The sequence below is a fragment of the Chiloscyllium plagiosum genome, chromosome 8 (genome assembly GCF_004010195.1).
Source record: "Chiloscyllium plagiosum isolate BGI_BamShark_2017 chromosome 8, ASM401019v2, whole genome shotgun sequence".
Taxonomy (NCBI): domain Eukaryota; kingdom Metazoa; phylum Chordata; class Chondrichthyes; order Orectolobiformes; family Hemiscylliidae; genus Chiloscyllium; species Chiloscyllium plagiosum.
Window position 1 is genome coordinate 95,167,900 of NC_057717.1, and position 23,704 is coordinate 95,191,603.

At 41.5% G+C, this 23,704-nt stretch overlaps 1 protein-coding gene across 1 annotated transcript in view; it reads left to right on the forward strand.

Moving 5' to 3' along the window:
- The window catches only part of cc2d1a (coiled-coil and C2 domain containing 1A), a 79,563-nt gene that overhangs the window by 13,564 nt on the left and 42,295 nt on the right, over positions 1-23,704 (forward strand). The window contains exons 7-19 of the mRNA XM_043694794.1: positions 4,267-4,391; positions 5,184-5,256; positions 6,356-6,454; positions 10,212-10,342; positions 11,081-11,153; positions 12,617-12,738; positions 13,994-14,120; positions 14,936-15,108; positions 18,105-18,227; positions 20,410-20,468; positions 21,674-21,790; positions 22,916-22,989; positions 23,561-23,619. Coding sequence (XP_043550729.1) covers positions 4,267-4,391; positions 5,184-5,256; positions 6,356-6,454; positions 10,212-10,342; positions 11,081-11,153; positions 12,617-12,738; positions 13,994-14,120; positions 14,936-15,108; positions 18,105-18,227; positions 20,410-20,468; positions 21,674-21,790; positions 22,916-22,989; positions 23,561-23,619 — 1,355 coding nt within the window. The remainder of the gene's footprint in view (positions 1-4,266; positions 4,392-5,183; positions 5,257-6,355; positions 6,455-10,211; positions 10,343-11,080; positions 11,154-12,616; positions 12,739-13,993; positions 14,121-14,935; positions 15,109-18,104; positions 18,228-20,409; positions 20,469-21,673; positions 21,791-22,915; positions 22,990-23,560; positions 23,620-23,704) is intronic.

A 23,704-nucleotide genomic window follows, 5' to 3' on the forward strand; every position in this document is an offset into this window, starting at 1 on the left:
TCCGAAGAGTAACCCACCCAGACCCATTTCCCTCTGACTAATGCACCTCACACTTTGGGCAATTTAGCTTAGCCAATTCATCTAACCTGCACATCTTTGGACTGTGGGAGAAAACCGGAGTATCTGGAGGAAACCCACGCAGACTTAGGGCGAATGTGCAAACTCCACACCGACAGTTGCCCAAGGCTGGAATCAAACCTGGGTCCCTGGCACTGTGAGGCAACAGTGCTAACCACTGAACCACTGTGCCGTTGCTTTGTCCTGGATGGTGTTGAGTTTCTTGAGTGTTAGAACATTGAACAATACGGCGCAGAACAGGTCCTTCGGCCCTCGATGTTGCGCCGATCTGTAAACTATTCTCAGCTCGTCCCCCTACGCTATCCCATCACCATCCATATGCTTATCCAAGGATTGTTTAAATGCCCCTAATGTGGCTGAGTTAACTACATTTGTGGGATTTGGGTGTCACTAGCTGGTCAGCATTGATAGCCCATCCTTACTTGCCCTTTGAGAAGATGGGGGTGAACTGCTTTCTTGAATCGCTGCAGTACACTTGCTGTGGGTTGATCCACAATGCTGGTAGGGAGGGATTTCCAGGATTGTGACCCAACGACGCTGAAGGAACAGCAGTATAGTTTCAAGCTAGGGTGGTGAGTAGCTTGGAGGGGAACTTGCAGGTGGTGGTGTTCCCGAGTACCTGTTCCCATTGTACTTCAAGATGGAAGTGGTCGTGGGTTTGGAAGGTGCTGTCTAAGAATCTTTAGTGAATTTCTGCAGTGCACTTTGTAGATAGTAGCAACAGTGTGCACTGAGCGCCGGTGGGTGAGGAATTGAATCTTTGTAGATGTGGTGCCAATCAAGCAGGTTGCTTTGTTCTGGATGGTGTCAAGCCTCTTGAGTGTTGGAGCTGCATCCATTCAGGCAAGTATTCCATCTCACTGCTGACTTCTGCCTTGGTGATGGTGGATAGACGTCGGGGTGTCAGGAGATGAGTTACTCACTGCAGTATCCCTAGTCTCTGACCTGCTCTTGTAGCAACTGTGTTTATGTGGTGAGTCCAGTTGAGTTTCTGGTCAATGGTAACCCCAAGGATGTTGACGGGGGCTTTCTGTGATGGTAATACTGTTGAATGTCAAGGGGTGGTGGTTAGAGTGTCTCTTATTGGTGATGGTCATTGTCTGGCCACTTGTTGGCCCAAACCTGGATATTGTCCAGATCTTGTTGCATTTGAGCAAGGACTCGCGAATGGTGCTGAACACTGTGCATCGTCGGCGAACATCCCCACTTCTGACCTTGTGACTGTAGAAAGGTCATTGATGAAGCAGCTGAAGATTGTTAGGCCTAGGACACTGCCCTGAGAGACTCCTGCAGAGACTCCTGGAGCTAAGATGACTGACCCTCCACAACCGCAACCATCTTTCTTTGCCTAGGGTATGACTGTAACCAGGGGAGTGTTTGCCCCTGATACCCATTGATTCCAGTTTTGCCAGGGCTCCTTGATGCCATACTCGGTCAAATGCGACCTTTATGTCAAGGGCTGTCACTCTCTCCTCACCTCTGGAATTCACCTCTTTTGTCCATATTTGAACCAAGGCTGTAAATGAGATCAGGAGCTGAGTGGCCCTGGCGAAGCCCAAACTGGGTGTCACTGAGCAGGTTATTGCTGAGCAGGTGCTGCTTGATAGCACTGTTGATGACCCCTTCCATCACTTTACTGACGATGGAGAGTAGACTGCTGGGCGGTAATTGGTTGGGTTGGATTTGTCCTGCTTTTTGTGTACAGGACACACCTGGGCTGTTTTCCATTTGATGCCAGTTTAGTAACTATATTGGAAGAGCTTGGCTAAGGGAGAGGCAAGTTCTGGAGCACGCATCTTCAGTACTGTTGGCAGGATGTTATCAGGGCCTGCTGCTTACTATATGCTTCCAACTCTATAACAATATGCTGTTCCAAAAGGATACTTATTAAAATTACATCAACTTAATTTCAAAACCACACCGTTGCTGTCGTCTTCTGTGTCTTCACTCCTCCTCTGGCTGCGAGTATGTTTCACATGAAAAGGTACCTTTGATCGAAAGTTTTTACTAATTTCTTTGAGAGCATCATATTAAGATGGGCAATTAGCTCTCTAGGAGTATCACTTGTTGCCGTCTGACCAATTGTCAAAATGTCCGCATTCTTAGACTCCTCAACATCAGATCAGCTCATTGATTTGATGTTGGCAAAACAATATATTCAAACTTGATTGGGTGTTCGTATCCTAGGGCATAATTTAAATTCGATTGGTTACATTCAAATTGTTGTCAAAACAGGAACCAAAACTCAGGTATCCATTTCACAGTCAAATGTTACACATTTTAAATTTTCTGGTACACTCTGAGACTGCCATCTAGTCATATACACAGATGCTTGAAAGCTCTTAAAGGTACAGTACACACCTTGAACTTCATAACACGAGTTCAAAGCTTAATAGCGCCATTCTCCCTGTTGTCCTAGCCAGTGGGTATCCATCAGTCAACTTGGCACTGAGGTCTCGTCTTATGAGGAGATTAACTGGAATACGTTTTTGTTAATTAAGGTGATGCGGGGATCCTTAAATGCGGGGTTTGCATCTTAATTTGTCTTTCCTTAATTACCTTCCCATTTGAAAGTGAAAGTTTGAAAATGTCAGATCAACCCTTGGATGCAATATATTTGAGAAAACATGATCATTGGAGCCTTTTTTTAATTTTAATGTACCTCTTTCTTATTGCTATTAAAGTGCATTTGAAAATAGATTGTCAAGAGCTCCATGAGAATTTAAACAAGTTATTTGTAAAGCACAAGATGAAACATGAAAATGGAATGCTGCATTTTGCTAGATCAAAGATGTTAGCCATGAAATTTTCAGTTCGTTTAAACCGACATAAATGGACGAAAGTTGTATTATCTGGTCCATTGAGGAGGAAGACCCATGTTAATAAAAAGCAGTGGGGATTGTTGCAAAGATTAAGGAAACTGCAGCGTAATGTTAGCTCTTTGTTCTTGAATTTCTTTTATAGACATGCCCTGAAATGTCATCTTTAGGTCAATACTAAAATCTTAGGCCACTTTTGGAATACTGCGTTCAATTGTGTGTACTGGTTCCCCTACTATATGAAAGATGTTGTTAAACATGAAAGGATGCAGAAAAAATGTACAAGAATGTTGCCAGGGTTTAGAGGGTTTGAGCTGTAGGGAGAGGTTGAATAGGTTGGAGCTATTTTAGTGGGCGGCACGGTGGCACAGTGGTTAGCACTGCTGCCTCGCAGCGCCAGAGACCCGGGTTCAATTCCCGACTCAGGCGACTGACTGTGTGGAGTTTGCACGTTCTCCCCGTGTCTGCGTGGGTTTCCTCCGGGGGCTCCGGTTTCCTCCCACAGTCACAAAGATGTGCAAGTCAGGTGAATTGGCCATGCTAAATTTCCCGTAGTGTTAGGTAAAGGGGTAAATGTAGCGGTATGGGTGGGTTACGCTTTGGCGGGTCGGTGTGGACTTGTTGGGCCGAAGGGCCTGTTTCCACACTGTAAGTAATCTAATCTAATCTATTTTCTCAGGAGCATCGGAGTCTGAGTGGAGACCTTGTAGAGGTTTATAAAATGAGAGGCATGGATGGGATAAATAGCCCAAGTCTTTTCTCCAGGTAGGAAGTCCATAACTGGAGGGCATAGGTTTAAGATGAGAGGAGAAAGATTTAAAAAGGACCTGAGAGTTGTTCATGCAGAGGCTGGTGCGTGTATGGAATGAGCTGGCAGAGGCGGTGGTGGAAGCTGTTACAATTACAACATTTAAAAGGTATCTGAATGTGTACATGAATACATAGAGTTTAGAGTGACATGGGTCAAGTGCTGGCAAATGGGACCAAAGGGTCTGTTTCACACTGTGGAAATCTGACTCTCTGGTGCAAATTGCAGGTTTGTACGTTTAACAAGCTATTTGATTTAGAGAGCACATGGAATTGCTTTTGGCTAGAATGGTGGGATGAATATCCCCTTTAAGTTTGAAGGCTGTACAGGTTTAAAGAGAATCCAGCACTGATATCCTCTCAGGTATACAAGTGGACAGCGTGAGGAGGTGAACCAATTTATATAGTTCTTTTTGAACCTCCAATTCTCAGCCAATTAACTGAGAACTGACCCCAACTACTTTCATGTAGCTCAGTGGTTCTATTGTTATTGGATGCTTTTCTGAAAGAATACAGGAAACTACTATTCTGCTTATGTGTAGCTTTGATTTCTCTGTTTTAGTATCATTGAATTCAAGCATGAAAGAAACAGTAATGGGCAGACAGCGAGAGTACAAACTGGCAGCCCTTCAAGCCAAACGCAGCGGCGACACTGAGCTTGCAACAAAGTTATACCGAATAAGTAAGGTAAGATTAATGCCAAGCTGTGGCAATCCTTTCATTCAAGCTGACTGTAGAAACTGGGCTCGTGGAGTGATGGTAAGGTGGGGAGACCTGAAACTGCACTTCTCAAAGCATTAGTTCAGGCATGTTGTAAATGGTTTGTGAATTTGTTGACAAATCAGTTTTTACTGTGTTGAGACATAATGGCTGGTCCATCCTTCAGTAGACAAACCAATTTGGGTTCAACAGCCGAGACTAGTTTTATGGCTTTTGATGTTAAAGGATGTATATTTTGCAAATCTCAGCTTCCCTTTAAAATTGACCCAAAGCACAAAACTACTGTAGAACTAGCAAAGTAACCAGCCCCTCTTGTTGAGAAACCACTGGACACATGGTTAATGTAATGGGGAAAAAACACTGATTTACTCCCAAACATCAGGGAATTTTGGGACCAAGCATATGAAATGGAAAAAGTTCCATTCTGTTATTATAAGCACCTTAACTATTGATTTGAGCAAAGTTCACCAAAAAAAGCAAGTTGAAAAGATGAAAGTTACTTTTTATTAGGTCAAGGTGTTCAGGCTTACCAAAGCAAGGAGGGATATGGCGGTGTGTATTGCAGTTCAGACACAATCCAGTTGAATGTCAGACTCCTATTCCTGTGTCCTTGAGTAGTATTTGTAGGATGGGAAAGGGAGATGATAGTCTGGTGCTCCAGCATGGTTCCTGTTTTGCCTTTCTCTCAATTGGAGGCAGTCCAGAAAATGTTGATTTAACTTGTGTCCATTAACAGCTCATTCCTTCTGTTCAAACCAGAAATTTGATCCTATTCTTGAAGCACTGGGCAGAGGAGAGACTGTGGACTTGAATGGCCTCCCACCCCCTTTCGGTATGCACTAGATCCGTTGTGTATTTGTGTCGTGAATACATCTTTATGCTTCTGTCAGCTGGCCTTTGATTTCTGCACAGTTTGGGGGGGGGGGGGTTAGAAGGTCTTCTCGTGTAGGTTTGGTGGTCTGATTAGCAAGGTTGCAGATGATGCTAAGATTGGTGGAGTAGCAGATAGTGAAGGGGACTGTCAGAGAATGCAGCGGAATATAGATAGATTAGAGAGTTGGGCAAATCCAGGCAAATGTGAGGTGATGGATTTTGGAAGATCCAATTCAAGAGTGACTTGTATGGTAAATGGAAAAGCCCTAGGGAAAATTGATGTACAGAGAGATCTGGGGGATCAGGTCCATTATACCCTGAAGTTGGCAACGCAGATCAATGAAGTGATCAAGAAGGCATACGGTATGCTTTCCTTCATCGGACGGGGTAGTGAGTACAAGAGTTGGCAGGTCATGTTACAGGTGTATAGGACTTTGGTTCGGCCACATTTGGAATACTGCATACAGTTCTGGTCGCCACATTACCAAAAGGATGTGGATGCCTTGGAGAGGGTATGGAGGAGGTTCATAAGGATGTTGCCTGATATGGAGGGTGCTAGCTATGAAGAGAGATTGAGTAGATTAGGATTAATTTCATTAGAAAGACAGAGGTTGGTGGGGGGGGGGGGTCTACAAAATCATGAGAGGTATAGACTGTGTGGATAGCAAGAAGCTGTTTTTCCCAGAGTGAGGGACTCCATTATTAGGGATCACGAGTTCAAAGTAAGAGGGGGGATAAGTTTAGGAGAGGTATGCGTGGAAAGTTCTTTACGCAGACAGTAGTGGGTGTCTGGAACATGTTGCCAGCGGAGGTGGTAGAGGCGGGCAGGATAGTGTCATTTAAGGTGTATCTACACAAATACATGAATGGGCAGGGAGCCGAGGGATACAGATCCTTGGAAAATAGAGGGCTGAAGGGCCTGTTCCTGTGCTGTAATTTTCTTTGTTCTCGGAACTAGTTTTGACCAACTATATTCATCCTGAGCTTGCAAATCTGGGTCTAAAGTTGTGGAATTGGCTGTTTCCATTTGATAACTTCAGTCCACATTCTCTCCCCAGATCGTTTACCAAAGGAGCAACTGTCAATCGCCCTTCCTCGGTCATCTGCTCCCTCATTGCCAGCCGTGTCTCCTTCACAGCCATTGATGTCATCATCAGGTGGGTCCTCTTTGAAGGGTAAATGTGGTCTTCATGATTCAGGCAACCCATGTGTTTCTTCTCATTCTGTGCTAATGAAGAATTAGATCAGTAAACCTTTGCTGTATTTCCTTAAAAGGCAAGTCCACTTTCCTCAAGAAAGAGGACTAATTACACACAGTATTGCAAAGCCCAAACAATGGTAACAAGATTTCACAACTCTTGAACTTTAGGTCCTTTCTAATAAAGGCTAACTTAACATTTGCTTTCCCAATTACTTGCTGCAACCACTTACTTGGTGATTAACTCAAAAGCAAAGCCAAATACTGGAAAAGCTGGAGGTCTGAAATATAAGCAAAAGTCTATTGTTGGGATGCAATTTGTTATACCTTTTTACCTGTTAAAAATGATCGTTCACATCAGAGACATGGGCAGCATAACAGTTGAAGGTAATGTTTTCTTCCCTTCCTTTGGAGTCACAAGGTAGAGATCAGAAATGTTGACTGTTTTCTTTATTGCATCTCTAGTTTAGCAATCCTCTTGTACTTTCCACTTGTAGGTAACTCAGCATGTGGCAAATAGAAGTCTGGACACTCCCAGACAGTGCAGTTGATTCCGCACTGGACTGCATATTTATACAAAATGGGCAAGTGTCCATGAACAATGGGCAGGAACAGACCAATGAAGTCTGCCCCCTTAAAATCCTATTAACTTGAATGTAATGAGCATTGATGTCTCATCCCTTGCTCACCACATAGCTACTGGAAAGTTTAAGGAATAAAATGAACTCTGGGTAAATTCAGGGAAATTTTTCATTAATACTCAACCCCAATGATTATGAAAAAGCAAAAGTTAATGTCTCATTCTATTCTCGATTAGCTTAGTCGATGTTCCCTGGTTCTCCGTGTTCCATTCAGTTCAAATAGTTTGTGCGAACAGACTATCTGAAACCTTATCATCGTAAGAACATGAGAGCAGGAGTAGACCATATGCCCTGTCAAGCCTCTACCATTCAATACATCATGGCTGAGGTTATAAATCAACTCTTCTTTTCTGCCTGATCCCCATATCCCTCACTTCCCTGAGACCCCCATTTTTTTTTTTATCTTGGCCTTCAGCACATTCTGTGATTGTGCATCTATATATCCCTCTTGGTAGACAATGTCAGGAAACTAAATTTTTGCCTTCTCTCCAATTTAAGATTCCCTACCTACCCTTGAGTAGTTCTAAGAATTTGAGGAAAATTTCACCCAATGAATAAACATGTAACATTTTAGGTTAGCCGGTAGGATCTAGTGAGATATCTCAGCAATAAGTGCTCGCGCCTCACCTATTCTCAATATATGTCTATGCCTTTGAGGGACTAAGTGCAGTGTGTCCAGTTTGCTAACAGTACAAGTTTGAAAGTTAAGCAAGGCGGGATGTAAAAATGCTGTGAAAGAATGTAAGTTAAGTGAATAGACAAAGATATAAAATAAAGAATTATGGAATCCCCTATTCTGGCAGGAATAGTATAAAGCAATTTTTTTTTTTAAGTAGTTGAAAGCTAGCAAATATTGGCAGATTGTTGATTTGATGAAAGATCACAACCCGGGATGTTAACGGAGTTTTCCTTTGGGGACTGTTGCATGTGCAGAGTATTTCCAGACGTTGCTGTTTATATTTCAGAGTTCCAGTATTGTACTTTGCTTTTGCCTTCATCACCAAGTTAGCAAAATGTTGCAGAAAGCAAATGGTACATTAACCTTCAATAAAAAGGGCTTGAACAATACTGGTCCCAACCCTCCATTCCAAAAAGCATCCTTCCACCACTACCCTTTGTCCCCTGTGACCAAGCCAGTTCTGTATCCATTTTACCAGCTCACACCTAATACTGTGTAATTTCATCCTTTCTACCAGTCTGCCATGAGGAACCTTATCAAAGGCTTAACTGAAATCCATTTGCATATCAATTGCTTATCTCTCATCAATCATCAACAAAAATCTCAATCAAGTTAAGGCACGACCTCCCATGGTGTCTATCGCTAATAAGTCCACTTACTTCTAAATGCGTAAGATCTTGTCCCTGACGATCTTTTCCAATAATTTCTCTACCACCAACATGACACGCTTAGGTATGTAATCTCTTGGATTATCCTTGTTATCCTCCTCAAACAATGGGACAGTATTGGCTAATCTCCAGTCCTCTGGGACCTCACCTATGGCCAAAGAAGACGCAAACATGTCTGTCAATGCTGCAGCGATTTATTTTCTTGCCTCCCTCAATATTCTGGGATAGATCCCATCAGGACCTGGGACATACCCAATTTAATACATTTTAAGATGCACAACTCCTCTTCCTTTTTAATAGCAACTTGGCTTAGAAATTCGATACTCCGTTCCCTGAGTTTATCCTCCACCAATTCCTTCTCTTTGGTGACTACTGACACGAAGTATTCGTTTGGGACCTGGCCTACCTCTTATGGCTCCACACACACATTCCCTCCTTTGTCCTTGAGTGGGCCAACCCTTTTCCCTGGCTACCTTTCTTTTTAATATATGTGTATGAAAAGCCTTGGGATTCTCCTTAATATTGTTTGCTAACAACTTTTCATGACCTCTATTCATGTTTCTAATTCCTTGTTAAACTTCTTTCCTACTTTATTTTAGAAAGTTCAAGGGTTTCATCTGTTACCATCCTCCTTGACCTTGCGTATGCTTCCTTTTTCTTTTTGTCCAAAGTCCTAACATCCCTGGTCATCCAAGGTTCACGTAACTTGCCGTATCTATCCTTCATTGCCGCAAGAATGGGCCACTCTTAAACTCTTATCAACTGACATTTGAAATACTTCCACCTGTCCGATTGTAGGTTTACCCTCAAACAGCCACCTTCAATCAAAATTCTCCAGTTTCTACAGAATATTGTTGGTAGTTTGCTTTCCCCCAATTTAACACCTTTATCTGAGGACTACCGTTATCCCTGTCTATGACTATCTTAAAATGGTCACAACTCCTGAAATGCTACCCGACTGAAATTTCACTCGCCTGGCCGTGCTCGTTTCCCAAAACCAGGTCCCGTATGACCCCTTGCTTAGTTGGACTGTTTACATATTGTGTTATGCCCTCGTCCTTATGTCCACTTTCTTGCACTTTCCCTGTAACCCCTGATTCCCTTCCAGATCAAGATTCCATCTCTCTGTCTTAATGGGAGGCGACAGCTATGATCATATTGAATCCCCAACTCCTATTTCATTTAGTATTCTCATGTCTAACTTGTCATAGCTTTTCTGTCTGTTAGACAAGATCGTTATTTATATTATTAGAGACTTAACGTTCCTATATATCATTTACCATGTACTAGAATACTTGCATTTCCAGTTGTCAAAGTATAGGTTTTGGACAACTGCAATTTGCAATGCAAATGTGTTGGATTCCTGTATCTAGGAAGAGCTGTATTTTAAACGTCCCAATTATTCTTTGTGCATTCAAAGAATTCACAGGGTTCATCGTACAATGTCATCATTAATGGAGAGTATAAGTTCTTCACTTCAACTATACCAAGTCCTAACTCTGTAAAGAGAGATTCCAACTTGACTTAGACAGTGGTTGTTCTGTATTTTCAGTCCTCACTGTTAGTCAACATATCTGAGCATAGAAGGTCAAAGTGGAGCTTTGGGTTGATTCCAAATTCTTGGTAAATGTGGCTGAACCTATGGAGCCAGTGACTTGATGCAAAATTTGCAAATACAGAAATAAACTCTTTTTGATTGAAACAGGGTTATTTTTTTCATGTCTGCAGCTATCCCACCTCCCCCTAAAGATCTCATGGAGGCCCTTCAACAGAGAATGGACAAGTACAAGTCTGCTGCTGCACAGGCCAAGACTGCAGGCAATGACCGGAAAGCAAGGATGCATGAACGCATAGTCAAGGTAAATGCATTTCCAAAATAACTCACTTTGCACAACTAGTGCAAATTTAAAATATTGTTCCTAATTAACATTCTTACTTTGAAGCTCCCTGTGTTGTTACTATTCAGATTCCCTTTCCCATTTGACAAGCAAGTGAGATTGAATCACTGGTTTGTTTTGCATTTCTCGTGATCGTTATTTAGCTGAAGAAGAAATAAAATCTGGAGGCATGCAAAATAGTTTGCAGACTTGCTGTCACTGTTTCATACTTGTACAAAGTTAACTTACCCTCCTATCTCTATATTGTCTAACAGCATCTCGAGATATTTTCCTTTTCTGCTTCTCTTGTGTTTTTGAAAGCAGAAGAGGTTGGTGTCAGTTCAAATATGTCTTTTTCCCCTTCTATCCTCATATATTCATGGATGCGTTTGACACATTTGGGCTCTTGTGGTGCAATGGTTGTGTCTCTGCCTTTGAGACAGAAGGACTGGGTTCAAGTCCCACCTGGTTTAGAGGTGTGTCATAATATCAATGAATAGACTGATTAGAAAATATAGAAATACAGATTCCACGCTGTATCTCTCTCCTCTGCCTCGTGAGCTGTTCTAACATTTCAGTGCTTGTATTAATTGGAAACCTGAGATGCAATGGAAAGATGCAAAGCTGGTTCAATCTTCTCTGGTGGTGGCTGGGGCAGAAAGCCATCATGACAGGTCTCTGCTCTAAGGCAATAGCAACTGTTTTTAATTGATCTTCCAGCAATACCAGGAGGCCATACGTGCATATAAAGGAGGAAGGAATGTTAACCTGAGTGAACTCCCAGTGCCACCTGGTAAGAAGCAGATTTTAATTTATCTTAATCATGCAGTGCTGTTGGACAGGACATCATGAGATAGAAAGTATAAAGAACGTTAATTGAAACTACTGGGGGCTTAGTGGGGAGAAGATAACTTCTGAAACTTGCTGCTTTTTTATGTCACTAGGAAGTATTGAATACAGGAGATCCAAAGCAGTTAGCTATCACCGTTTGATAGACTGAACCGAATAGCTTCTATTTCTAGTGAGAGATAATTCACCAGCATGAGTTTATTATCTGAATGAATCAAATAAATTGTTATCCTCTTGTTTCATGTGTTTCTGGCAGTTAGTGCAGCATTGTATTGCAGGGAGTTACTTTGCCCACATGGTGTCACTCGGTGACCATTGATTTTTAAGTTGTTTATTTCAGCTGTCTCTCTTCCAGCTTCTCTTTACTGTTCTCAATCCAATGCACTCAAACTCAGAGCAGTTAGTTTACTAGAAAAGTGAGTGGGGAAGTGAAAATGCAAATTTATTTCTCCATCTTTCAGTGAAAGATTACTGGAATATCTCTGTCCTGCTCTAAAAGCCGTAATGTCTCTGCCTGTTAGAAACTCGAGCAACAGTGATTCTGCAACTGCAACAACATAGATTTGTGTCCATATCAGTCACACCATAGTACATTGGTAATGAGAATGTCCAGGTTGAGTAGGGAAAGGTTCTGAAGAGCTCTGTGAGCAATATTACTTCAGGGCAGCTGAGCAAGTGAGGGTTGAAAAGCTCCCAATCAGTATTTACTTCATGTAAGTAAGCAAAACCAGAGACTAGACTGACTCAGTGAGGCTAGGTGTTAATGAAGAAGTAATGGAGTGCGATTTTGGATTTGGGTAGCTAGACCCAGGTAGGATGGTAATTGATCAGAACCAGTGTTGTTTTTCACGCGGTTCTTGAGAGAGTTTAAAGGCCAGGTTGAGAAATATAAAGATTTGTAGTCCCATGTGATGTTTGAGATTTAATGATCCACTGTGTCATTTAATGTCTGGGAGATAATAGCTGAGAAATAGGTAGGATCCATCTTGAGTATTTCGGCTAGTTGAAGTCCGCTGTAGACCACTGTTGTCTTATCCATATTTACCATGTTAAATTCTGAGTGTTAATGAAAGTTCTGTATAGGTTCTATATTTCTATTTCAATGCTGTATAGTACGGTTTATTATTTTGTTCTAAACTATGGAATCTTCTTACTTTATTCTCTTTGAAGTCCCATAGATCTCTTAATTTACTTAAAAGTTACTAGGCAAGTCGTAACATAAATTTGGTTATCTGTGTGGAGTTTACACATTTTCCACATGGCCACAAATGGAAAAATAATAAAAATGACCATCAGTCCTAATTGCTGATACCTCGCCAGGATGGTAGCAGAGATGGTGGCTGAATTAGGTACTGTCTTTGTACTGCAGTGAATTGTTTTCATTCTTCACTCCCCACCTCCCACAAGGTTTCCCACCGCTTCAGGGAGCCGAGAACGCTACACAGGATCAAAGTATTGTGGGGGTGCTGGAAAGTGCAATGAAGCTAGCCAATCAGCAAGTGAATGATGATGATAATGAGGATGATGAGGTAAGTATGCCTTGTATAGTGGCATGGAAAGAGCTGTCAGTCCATCTATCATTTTTGACTCTTTAAGTGTTCTGCTCTTTGAAATCAGTTCATATCCCATTTGTAAGCTGCTATGATCTATCATTCCTTTGATTTAGAATTAGTAATTCAATTGTGTTGCTGCATAATAAAGTTGCTATGTGACTTAGGTTAACCAATACTTTGCTTCCCTTTCCAAAATAACCCAAAACTTTTATTTCGAGATGTATTATGCTCCGATGGGTAATGTGCATTCCCTCTGCACACTTGAAGACTTACAGCTAGGAAATTACCTTGTCTCACTATCAAAATGTACTCCTTCATAAATTGGAGAGAGCCAGCAGAGATCCTTTGCAAAGGATTTAGAATAACCAGGGATATAAGAAGGAGCAGTTTCAAAAGAAGGAAAATGTGATAAATATTGCCATCATATTCGTATACCATCCCTCAGGGTGGCATGGTGATGCAATGGTTAGCACTGCGCCAGAGACCTGGGTTTGATTCCACGTCTGTGTGTAGTTTACACGTTCTCCCCATGTCTGCATGGGTTTCCACTGGGTGCTTTGGTTTCCTCCCACAGTCTAAAGATGTGCAGGTTAGGTGGATTGGTCGTGCAGAATTGTCCATAATGTCTAGGATGTGCAGACGAGGTGGCTTCGCCATGGTAAATACAGAGTTAGGAGATTAGATGGGGGCTCTGGGTATGGGTGGGATGCTTTTCAGAGGTTCTGTTTCTGCACAGTAGGGATTATATGATTCTATTCAGTAAATTAAAGCTGGGATCTTCCTCTTGTGCTCAGTTTGTCTCTTGCCATTCTGAAGAAGAGTTGCGTTGGAGTCAGTGTTAAATCTCTTTCTTTCTCCACAGATGCTGCTCGTCCTGCTGAGTTTCTCCAGCATTTTGATAAAGCCACCACTCGGCAGCAAAATAATGTGATCCATGTATCATTTGAAATGATACCCCTCAACAGAAAGGCCAAGCAGATTTTATTAGCTTTATCAATTTAAGGGAAAGTCATTGTCCTTTTTATTTTTGAAATTTGGATCTTTATTACAATTGTTTTTAACTTGCATGAATTCTTAAGGCTACTCAAAATCTAGAATTGTCCTTATTTTTCTTCTTTTTATTTCCTGCATTTAATGAAACATTTAAGTCAAGACTTTTTTTTTTGCAGAGACAGAATCATGTGTAACTTTATAAAATTTGTTTTCCTTCCTTCCAATAATTTTCTTGAAGCCAGTACAGCAGGCACCTGCTCAGAGAGCTGCACCACAAACGTGGCCCAAGACTTCAGCCTCACGAGCTCCACCAGCAGCCCCTGCTAACACTGGGAATCCAGCAACAAAACAACTCCCCAGCAAAGGTAACAGTTGGTGAATAGCCAAATCCAAAGCTGAAAACATACACTGCAAACCAGTTTAAGCTAGTTTATCTGGCGCACTCATTTTAGTGACTGTTAACAGCCAACATTTTAGACGCCATTCCTGGAATGGTGAAGAGAAGAGAAAATATCATCAGTGTCCTGTGGGTATTACTTGAGAGACTGTCAGTCCCTTGGTACGTTGCCTAAATGTCCACTCTTCACTTGTGAACAGTTTTATGATCAGCCAGTTTGAACGTTTTCTATGTCACACCTCTGGAATAGGTGGGACATGAACCCTAGACTGTCTGTCTCTGGCCGGGGCACTATGCTATGCCACAAAAGATCCTCTTATTGTTCACCTGTAAACATAGTCAAATAGTCTGCCAACATTTAATTAAGGAAGGCATCTTGCTCACATTTGATCCAGATATCAGCATGCACTTTCCAACAGAGACCTTATGGCTAGGGCTACGTTCAAAAAAACCTCTCTTTTTTTCGCCCCCTTCCGCACTTCTCAATTGCCCCAGATACACTGAGGGCAATTTGCAAGACTCCTCTGTCACTTAGGATTGCTTTAATGGAACCAAGCACAGACTGGAGGTTGAATTCTGCAGCTTATTTCTGTGATCAGTGTGGCATAAGGTTTGGACTCTAGTTGCAGCCCGTTGGAAGACCTCAAATTTGTTTGGGCTAAACCCTTTCATCTTGTTGCAGGTCAGGTAGGGACCCTGCCACTGTACCACAACCCCCCCTCATTCTTCACCTGTGATTGTTGAAAGGCTGAAACTCTTTCATCTCTTCATTCCACCATGCAGCCCAACAGCAGCTGGACTTCTTGCAGAACAGGAAGAAACAATTCATGAAGGCAGCACTCCGTACAAAGCAGAAGAATGACATGGAAGGAGCAAAACTGTATCTTCGGCAGGCAAAAGGGCTGGACCCCATGATCGAGGCGGCCAAGGGTGGGCTACCTGTAGATATTACCAAGGTAAAATAACTAACTTCTTTTACCGTGTGGGCGGCACGGTGGCACAGTGGTTAGCACTGCTGCCTCACAGCGCCAGAGACCCTGGTTCAATTCCCGCCTCAGGCGTCTGACTGTGTGGAGTTTGCACGTTCTCCCTGTGTCTGTGTGGGTTTCCTCCGGGTGCTCCGGTTTCCTCCCACAGTCCAAAGATGTGCAGGTCAGGTGAATTGGCCATGCTAAATTGCCCATAGTGTTAGGTAAGGGGTAAATGTAGTGGTATGGGTGGGTTGCGCTTCGGCAGGGCGGTGTGGACTTGTTGGGCCGAAGGGCCTGTTTCTACACTGTAATCTAATCTAATCTAATCTAATCTAATCTAATCTAATCTAATCTAATTTTGTGAGTTGACTAAGCACCCGTATGTAACTGCACAGTTTGTTTTTTGTTGGAAGGAATACTTCATATCACACCAACATAACCACAAGATGTCCTCAAATATTCTCTGGCCAATGAAACACTTTTGTTTGTGTAGTCATCATTATTGTAAAGCAGGAAATGCCTGACCTGATTTGCATGCAACGAATTTTCTCTCTAACAGCATTTTTATTTTATTTAATGTGATGATTACGGAAAAATGGCATCATCTTCCCTTTTTATTTTGAAATCATGCCATTTAATCTTTTTATACTACCTGAAAGAACAAGGGGGCCTTGATTGAATGTCTCGTCTGAAAGACAGCACTTCCAACAAGGTTGTGCTCCTCAAGGTGCTGTGCTGGGTATCGGTCTGGACTATGCTCAGCTTTCTCGAGTGGGTTCTGAGCCCTGGCATTCTGCCTCCGAGGGGAGGGATTGACTCACTGACCCATGGCTGATGTAGCTTTGACAGAGCTGCATTCTGACCAAACAGTGCCGAACTCTATATCACCTTTGCAGCAAATACTGTGACCTTGGTTTGATCAGATAATAAACATGCTGTTCCACTGAATCGTCTCTTTAAAACAATTATTCCTGGTACGTTCTCAAGCATGAAGAAGTGGAGAAGAATTTTAAAAGAAAACTGATACTTGCTGAAATGCAAATGATATTAGTGTGTTATTCTCAAGAATGAACCAACAATGTAACTTGATGTCTTGCACTGTCATTGTAGACTACTTTGGAAGTGGAATTCAGGTGCTCTTGATTTTCAGAAGATTTTCACTTGCTGTGCAGTAATTAATTAAGTTTTGTTTCCTCCTGCCAAAGTACAATTCCAACAAATGGATTTGCCCTTCAGTACCCTATTCGAATTGTCATTGAGTCTTAACAGTTCAACAAAAACAACTTGTTGTTCTGGAGCACCTATAATCATGCAACAAATTACAAAACACTTGATTTAAAAAAAAAGAGAGGCATGAAAAGCAAATAAGAATGATAAAGTTATGTGGAAATCTGGCCAATGTGTCAAGTCTTTGACAAGTTTGAAACTTGGAGAGGAGGAGTAATGGTTTAGGAAGGTGGGGAAGAGTGGAAAAAGGCTTTGCACGCAGCATTCTTCTCCACGTTTATCTCTGTCAACATCACTAAATATTACTGTTCGTTAGCCCATTGGTGGACCTCGCGAAGTGCAAATCAGCCACTCTGTTTTCTGTAAGCAAAACCCTTCAGAGTTACTGAATTTACTGTCATTCTCATTGGTATCTTCAGGGTAGTGAAAGACACTGCATAAATGCAATTCATCCAGAACAAAATACTGTGGGTATTGGAGGTCTGAAATAAAAATCACAGCAAGTGCTGGAGAAACTCTGGTTAACTCTGTTTCTCTCTCTTGCACAGGTGCTGCCAGACCTGATGATTATTTTCTAGCCCTCTTGTTTACTTTACTTAAACGTAGTTGTTTTCCTTCATTTCTTCTGGGAATGATATGAAATGGGTGTGGGAAATGTTGCGGGGGTGGAAGCACACAGCTTTGACAATAGGATGTACCTGAGCCCTGGGTTGAACAGAACTGCAAAATATACAGAACCTGGTTTGGGTTTAGTGAGCCCAGGGTCTGAGGCGAGGCCTGAGTTTCATGGGGTGGGTAGCTGAAAGAAATAAGTAGTCTTTCTGACAGTCAGTTGGAAAAAATTTGGATTGGATATCTAGACAAGGAGTCCGATCGTACAAGAGGTTGACAGGGTGATGGATAAATAGAGCTCGGTCTCCTTGGCGCACTTAGAGAAATGGATCCTCTGTTTGTGGGTGATGCCAGTTGGGAGATAATATCAATGTGACAAAGAGAAGGGGCCAAAGGGAATATACCTGAGGAACTCCAGAAGCATACTGATATGTAGAGGGGCAGTGAAAAGGCATTCTTGTGTGGCTGCTGCCTTTGAATGGAACCACACTGGGGAAATCGCAAAACATTGAGCAATGCACAGAGAAAACAAGGAGGGCAGAGGAACAATGGAGAACAGTCACAAAAGATGCTGTCTATGATTTGGCCAGGGTGGAAATTTTGTTGAGAGACGAGTGTGCGATGAACTGAAATTAATCAGACAGGATCTTTTATTGAATTGGGTGTGGAGCCAGCCAGGTGATGACATCGTTGAGAAATTTACGATCGACAGAGAGGACAAGCAAGTCAAGGATTTACCTTATAAAGGAGTTATGTAGCATATAAGTAGGCCATTCAGTGTGAAGGTTTCGCGTCCAAACTCTCTCATCCACGTACATTGACAGAATGAATCACTGGACATTCAATGCACGGCCACTCTGGCTTTGGTTTATAAATTCAAAAACTTAAAATTCTGTGCTGCTGGACAGCACCTCATGGAGTTGAGACCAAGGAAGTGTTAAGCAAGTTGGTTAGCTCGTCGAATGTTTCTAGTGGCAGCCAGACCTCATTATCATATAAATGCATCTACAAACAATGCCCATGCCCACATTGTGATAGGGAGAGTAGGTGGTGATTCATAGTGCCAGATTGGCACACATGCTTACTGCACCTGTTAGTGTGATGGCAAAGTAAATGACTCATGACTCACATTAAATTTCTAGGTACCTGCACCCCCTGAAAATGAGGACGACTTTGTACTGGTGCAGAATCGAGGAGTGCACATACCCCAGAAAACTGCACAGCAATACCATCAACTAATGGAGGTGCTGAAACAGCAATATGAGGTAAATTTGTTAGTAATATAGAGCTGGAGCAAAAGCTGTGTTCAGCATTTCCAGTTGTTATAAAACATGGTAATCATAAAAGAATTAACTTGTATTATTTAAGTAATTCTGAGTGACTTTGTGAACAAGGTTTCTGACATTATGAAGTTCACTTGACACCCATTTTTATTCCTCTAAATTTCAGAGCTGTTATTCTTCCCAATGTTCAGGATTTTGTTCCCTGTTAGATTAGTTATATTAACTATCAGTTCCTAGGAGACATCAAGATTAAACTGCAGAGTCAACAAAACTCTAATATTTTGGAGAAGTTTAATTTTTGAGGTAGGTGATCCACTATGATTTTGAGTGGTGGATCCGGCTTGAGGGACTGAATGGTCTATTGCTGTTCTTATAGTTCTCATTATGCCACTGCCTGGGATGGGTAAATGCAGCCATTCATGTAGCAGTCATTTCAGTCTCAAATTTCTTTTTTGTAAATTTGAAATGTTCAGAATTAATTTCAAGGGATTCTAATCCTTTACAAAGAAAGATTAAAGAATAGAGTGTTGCATACTCTAGAATTTAGACAATTAAGGGATTTTCTGATTGGAAGCTTGCAAGATGTCAAGGGGGTCAGAGAAAGGTGAACTCCTCCAGGACAGTAATTGATCCTGCTGCTTACCCTGAGGAAAGAGCAGCCTGTTTCTGATCTCCAGGAGCTACTGCTAGACAGCAGTTTGAGAGACAGTAATGGCTAGAACTATGCTTCTCCACATCCCACACTCCCATGATTAAATAATTTTGCAATGGTCATGTGAATACTTGGTAGGAGCTGCAGATGTTGGAATCTGTACTGAAGAGACAGTGCTGGAAATCACAGTGGGTCAGGCAGCATCCATGGAGAGAGAGCATTGCATGCAGTTCTGGTCTCCTTGCAATTGAAAGAATGTTGTGAAAGGATTCAGAAAAGATTTACAAGGATGTTGCCAGGGTCGAAGGATTTGAGCTATAGGGAGAGGCTGAATAGGCTGGGGCACTTTTCACTGGAGTGTTAGAGGCTGACAGGTGACCTTATAGAGGTTTATAAAATCATGAGGGGCTTGGATAGCGTAAATAGACAAGGTCTTTTCCTTGGAGTGGTGAAGTCCAGAACGAGAGGGCATAGATTAAGGGTGAAAGGGGAAAGATATAAAAGGGACCTAAGAGGCTCCTTTTTCTCAGGGTGGTACGTGTATGGAATGAGCTGCCAGAGGAACTGCTGGAGGCTGATACAATTACAACATTTAAAAGGCATCTGGATGGGCATATGATTAGGAAAGGTTTAGAAGGATATGGGCCAAATGCTGGCAAATGGGACTAGATCAGGTCGACATGGGTGAGTTGGACTGAAGGGTCTGTTTCTGTGCTGTACGTCTCTATGATTCTAAACTTTGAAGAGTCTCTCCATGTTAGCTTGCTCTCTATCCAGGGATGCTGCCTGACCTGCTGTGATCTCCAGCGTGTTTTGTTTTCAGTCTGTATACCTGGGTCAGGAAATAGAGGTTGCCAGACATGCGTGGGACCAGAGCCTGTGGAAAGATTGAGGCGTGGGAAGGAGAGGGATAAAAAAAAAAGCACGCCTGTTCAAAACTGACCGAATCACCTTGTTGCTCTGAGGCAGAAAAGCTAGTGACCAGACTGTGCGCCTCATGCTATTATTAGATAATGTTTAGTAGAAGTGGTGGATGTGACGAATAGTTATGGGGGAGGTGTGGTAAGAAACTATAAATCTTCACGTTTATATTTGTTATCGGGTTAGTAAACGTTAACTTCATTTAAGTTAAACATTTGAACAAACTGTAACTCAATTAGAAGCGTTGGAGCTAACTTCTTTGTTAGATGGATGTCATCAGATCAGTTTCCAAGATCTTATCCTACAACCATGCAGCAAGGTACGTGAGGAGAATATGTCAAGTCACACTATCTCAAATGAAGAAAGTTCTGTTCTAATTTATTGAAATACTTCATTGCTTATTTGGAGCCAATTTAGACATTACCCTCTGTGCTGCAGAAACTTTATGCCTCTTTCAGTAATATAGTCTATTACAGTTACATTCACTGTAATTACAATTAGATAGGTATTTACTGAAGATGAAAGTAATCTGAGAAAAGCTCTTTTGATTACTTGCCTACTAATGGTCTTGTATTATCTGTCTTTTCTTAGATGTGTATGGAGTACTCAAAGCAATACACACATCTTGGAAGTGTATCAGAGACCACCAAGTGAGTACTGATTTAAATCCTTGACAATGGATTGCAAAGTAGAAAATCTTCAGCCATCTAGAGTGAGATGAAAAAAAATTACTTAATATGGCAGTTCCAATGGAATCATGAACAATGAGCAAAAGTCTTTTTCTAAGAATCTTCTGGTACCTGACGCTGTGTGCCCTATTCCATCCTTGCCCAGTAATGGTGAAACAAGACATCAGTCTTCTGTCAGGTGAACTGCTGTTGGACTGGGTCGGGAAACGTAATCCTGTCTGCCCAAAAGCAGTGAGAATTGCTGTGTTTTACACTGTCACCTTAGATAAGATGATGGATTTGCCAAAAATTAAGAAATCTTAACAAACAAGATCAAGTTTATTTTTATATTTAACAACATATTATTGTCCGCTTTTGACTCCCTGCCTTTTAATTTCCCAGGTTGTTACTGCAGTATTCTCTCATTTCCAACATGGCAACTTAGAATTTCTAACAAATGAGAAATTAGTTCCTGGATGCAGTGCACTTTAATTGTAGAATTTGTGATTTCATGCTTGATTTGTGGAATTGAATGTTCCTGGTTTTCAGAAGCAGTCCTGATTGGATCCGTTAATATTGTTCACCTAAATTTCACAGGTCATTTTGAATGTGAAAGTATTGTAAATGAATTAAGTTAACCAAGAAGCCTTGGGTCTTTTGATTATTTATTGAAAGGTTAGGCAGTCTTGATGAATTACTTTGTTTTCATCGCTGTAATTCCAAACTGTCGCGCTTTTATTTTACATTTTGTCAAAAGTTGTCCATGGTTGCTCAGTTTTATTTTCTAAAGATTCTACCTCTTTTCTGTGATCAGTGTTGGGGCTGAAATGCTATTGCTTCGAAGCCTCAGAAGACAAGCAGAAGCAAATTGAAACTGTACTGATTCAGTAACTTGGAAGTTGTATAAGAGTGGGTCATGGTTCCTTTTGGGAGAAAGTGAGGTCTGCAGATGCTGGAGATCAGAACTGGAAATGTGTTGTTGGAAAAGCGCAGGAAGAAGGGCTTATGCCCGAAACGTCGATTCTCCTGTTCCCTGGATGCTGCCTGACCTGCTGCGATTTTCCGGCAACACATTTCCAGTCATGGTTCCTTTTGGCAAGTGAGTGATAAGCAACATGTTTATGACACCGATTTAATTCCTTTGTAATCATTTTGTTGTCTGTGTGTGTGCATGCTTATGTTTTAAGATTTGAGAAAATGGCAGAAGATTGCAAAAAGAACATTGAGGTTCTGAAGCAGGCGCATGCCCAAGGCTATCCTCCACCGAAGTGTCATCAGGAGGAGAGAACCTTTCAAGTAGTAAAGTGAGTAGAAGCTATAGAGATTTTAGGTCAACTATAGCAGGCATTTAAGTCCTGTTTTTATACGAAGTTTTAAAACCTTTATAGGACAACTTTGAGTGGTATTTCCTTGCAGCACTTAACAGCTTCATAAAATTACATTATCTGAGTGATGGTGGCTTAACCATTCAAAACAAAATTAAACAGATGCATCGTACTTCAGGACTTGGATAAATAATGTGACTCCACCTGACATCCGTGCAGGCAGCAGAGAGTTTGTATTTTGAATGTGCTGTCAAGCAACTGTTTTTGTGGGTTTAGGAGGATGCTAAATATCAGCCAACACTACATGAAGAAGAGCAATTCTCCTGGAACCCTGACCAATGTTCCTACCTTATTTATCCCATTGCTGCTTGTGCTGAATTTGCTTTCAACAGTGACTCCAATTTATTTGAATGGCTTGGATTGTTTCTCAGCTATTTGATCAAGTGATGTATCGTTACAGGTCTTTTTTTTTCCTTTTAATTCCTTTAAATTTAGCCACAACCTCCTTCACAGTGCAATGTAGTCTTTTTAAGGAGGATATAATTACATATTTGTATAGTAGCAGCATTATGCTTGAACTCAGAATGCGGGATGTGGGGATTCAGGTCAGCTGTGTATTTAAAACCTTTACATTGAAGAACAAGTGTGACGTTAGGAATACTGATGTTTGCTGTTCAGTTACAGTAAAATATAAATTTAATGTTTTTAATCTATAAATTAACTACTAATGAAGCAAAAAAACTCAGCTACTATGCTGAAGTGTTTCATTTTCTTGATCACAGCAGTTGTTAATTGGCATTTATTCTTTGATCACAATCACATTAAAGCGTTTGAGCAATTCAACCTGGTTTCTTTTTGGTTTTACTAATTTGAGGTGGGAATGACACCCTGTGATTATTCCCCTATTATTCCCAATCATTGGAGTCATGGAACCTTTAGTGTCCACCCAAACTTCTGGAAGAGACAGACAGTGTATCAGTTTACCACTTCTTTTCCAACGGTAAGGTGACTGTACAATTTGGGCATTCCGCTACAGTCGGTTCTTAATGTGGCGAATAACTGATGCACCAATACAATTTAAAATTGGTATTTGCTTTATTTCAGGATTTTTCCCCAGCTCTCAAACAGTGACATGGTCCTTTACATTGTCAAAGGAATCAACCTGCCTGCTCCTTCAGGTAATTAAATGTGCTGTGAAATTTCCAATCCTGTTACCTGCTCTAGCTGTAGAGAGGCCTTTACTGGGGTATGAGAGAAAGACGTGTCGCCACGTGCAGCTACAGTTTGCTGTAACTGTTAGTCTGACAGGGAGCCAGCCCGCCCGCAGCAGAGTTTGTTTCCTATTATATAGTTGCTTGTCTTACTCGGTCCAGTGCCAACTGTTTTGCACTCCCACTCTCCCTCCCTCGACCTTCCTTCCAGCTCAGTTTGCTTCCAAACAAGGCTGTTTGTTGAGCTTTTAAGAGCTTCTTGTCTGAATAATACAATACACGCAATCCCAAGCAGACTTCCTGCAGTTTGCGAAATGTGTTTTGCATAAATTCGTCTGTATGTTGCATTAGCAGAGAATGATGCTCACTTTCACACACCATTTTCCTTCAAGCATTGTGTTGTGAACAGCCAGTCTTTCTTGTGTGTACCACTATCTCTTAACAGACTTGGGTATGAGCTCCATAATTTAAAAAAAAAATTGTCCTTTGTTGCTGAATCTAATCTGTATAAATAACAATACATAAATATTCTGTTCAGGTGTTGCACCGAATGATCTTGATGCCTTTGTCAAGTTTGAATTTGCCTTCCCAAACTCAGTAAGTATCGTGTATTGCAAGAGTTTGTTGGTTTAGCTGGTTATGAATTTGAATGAAGGGCCATATCCCACGAAGATATGTATTA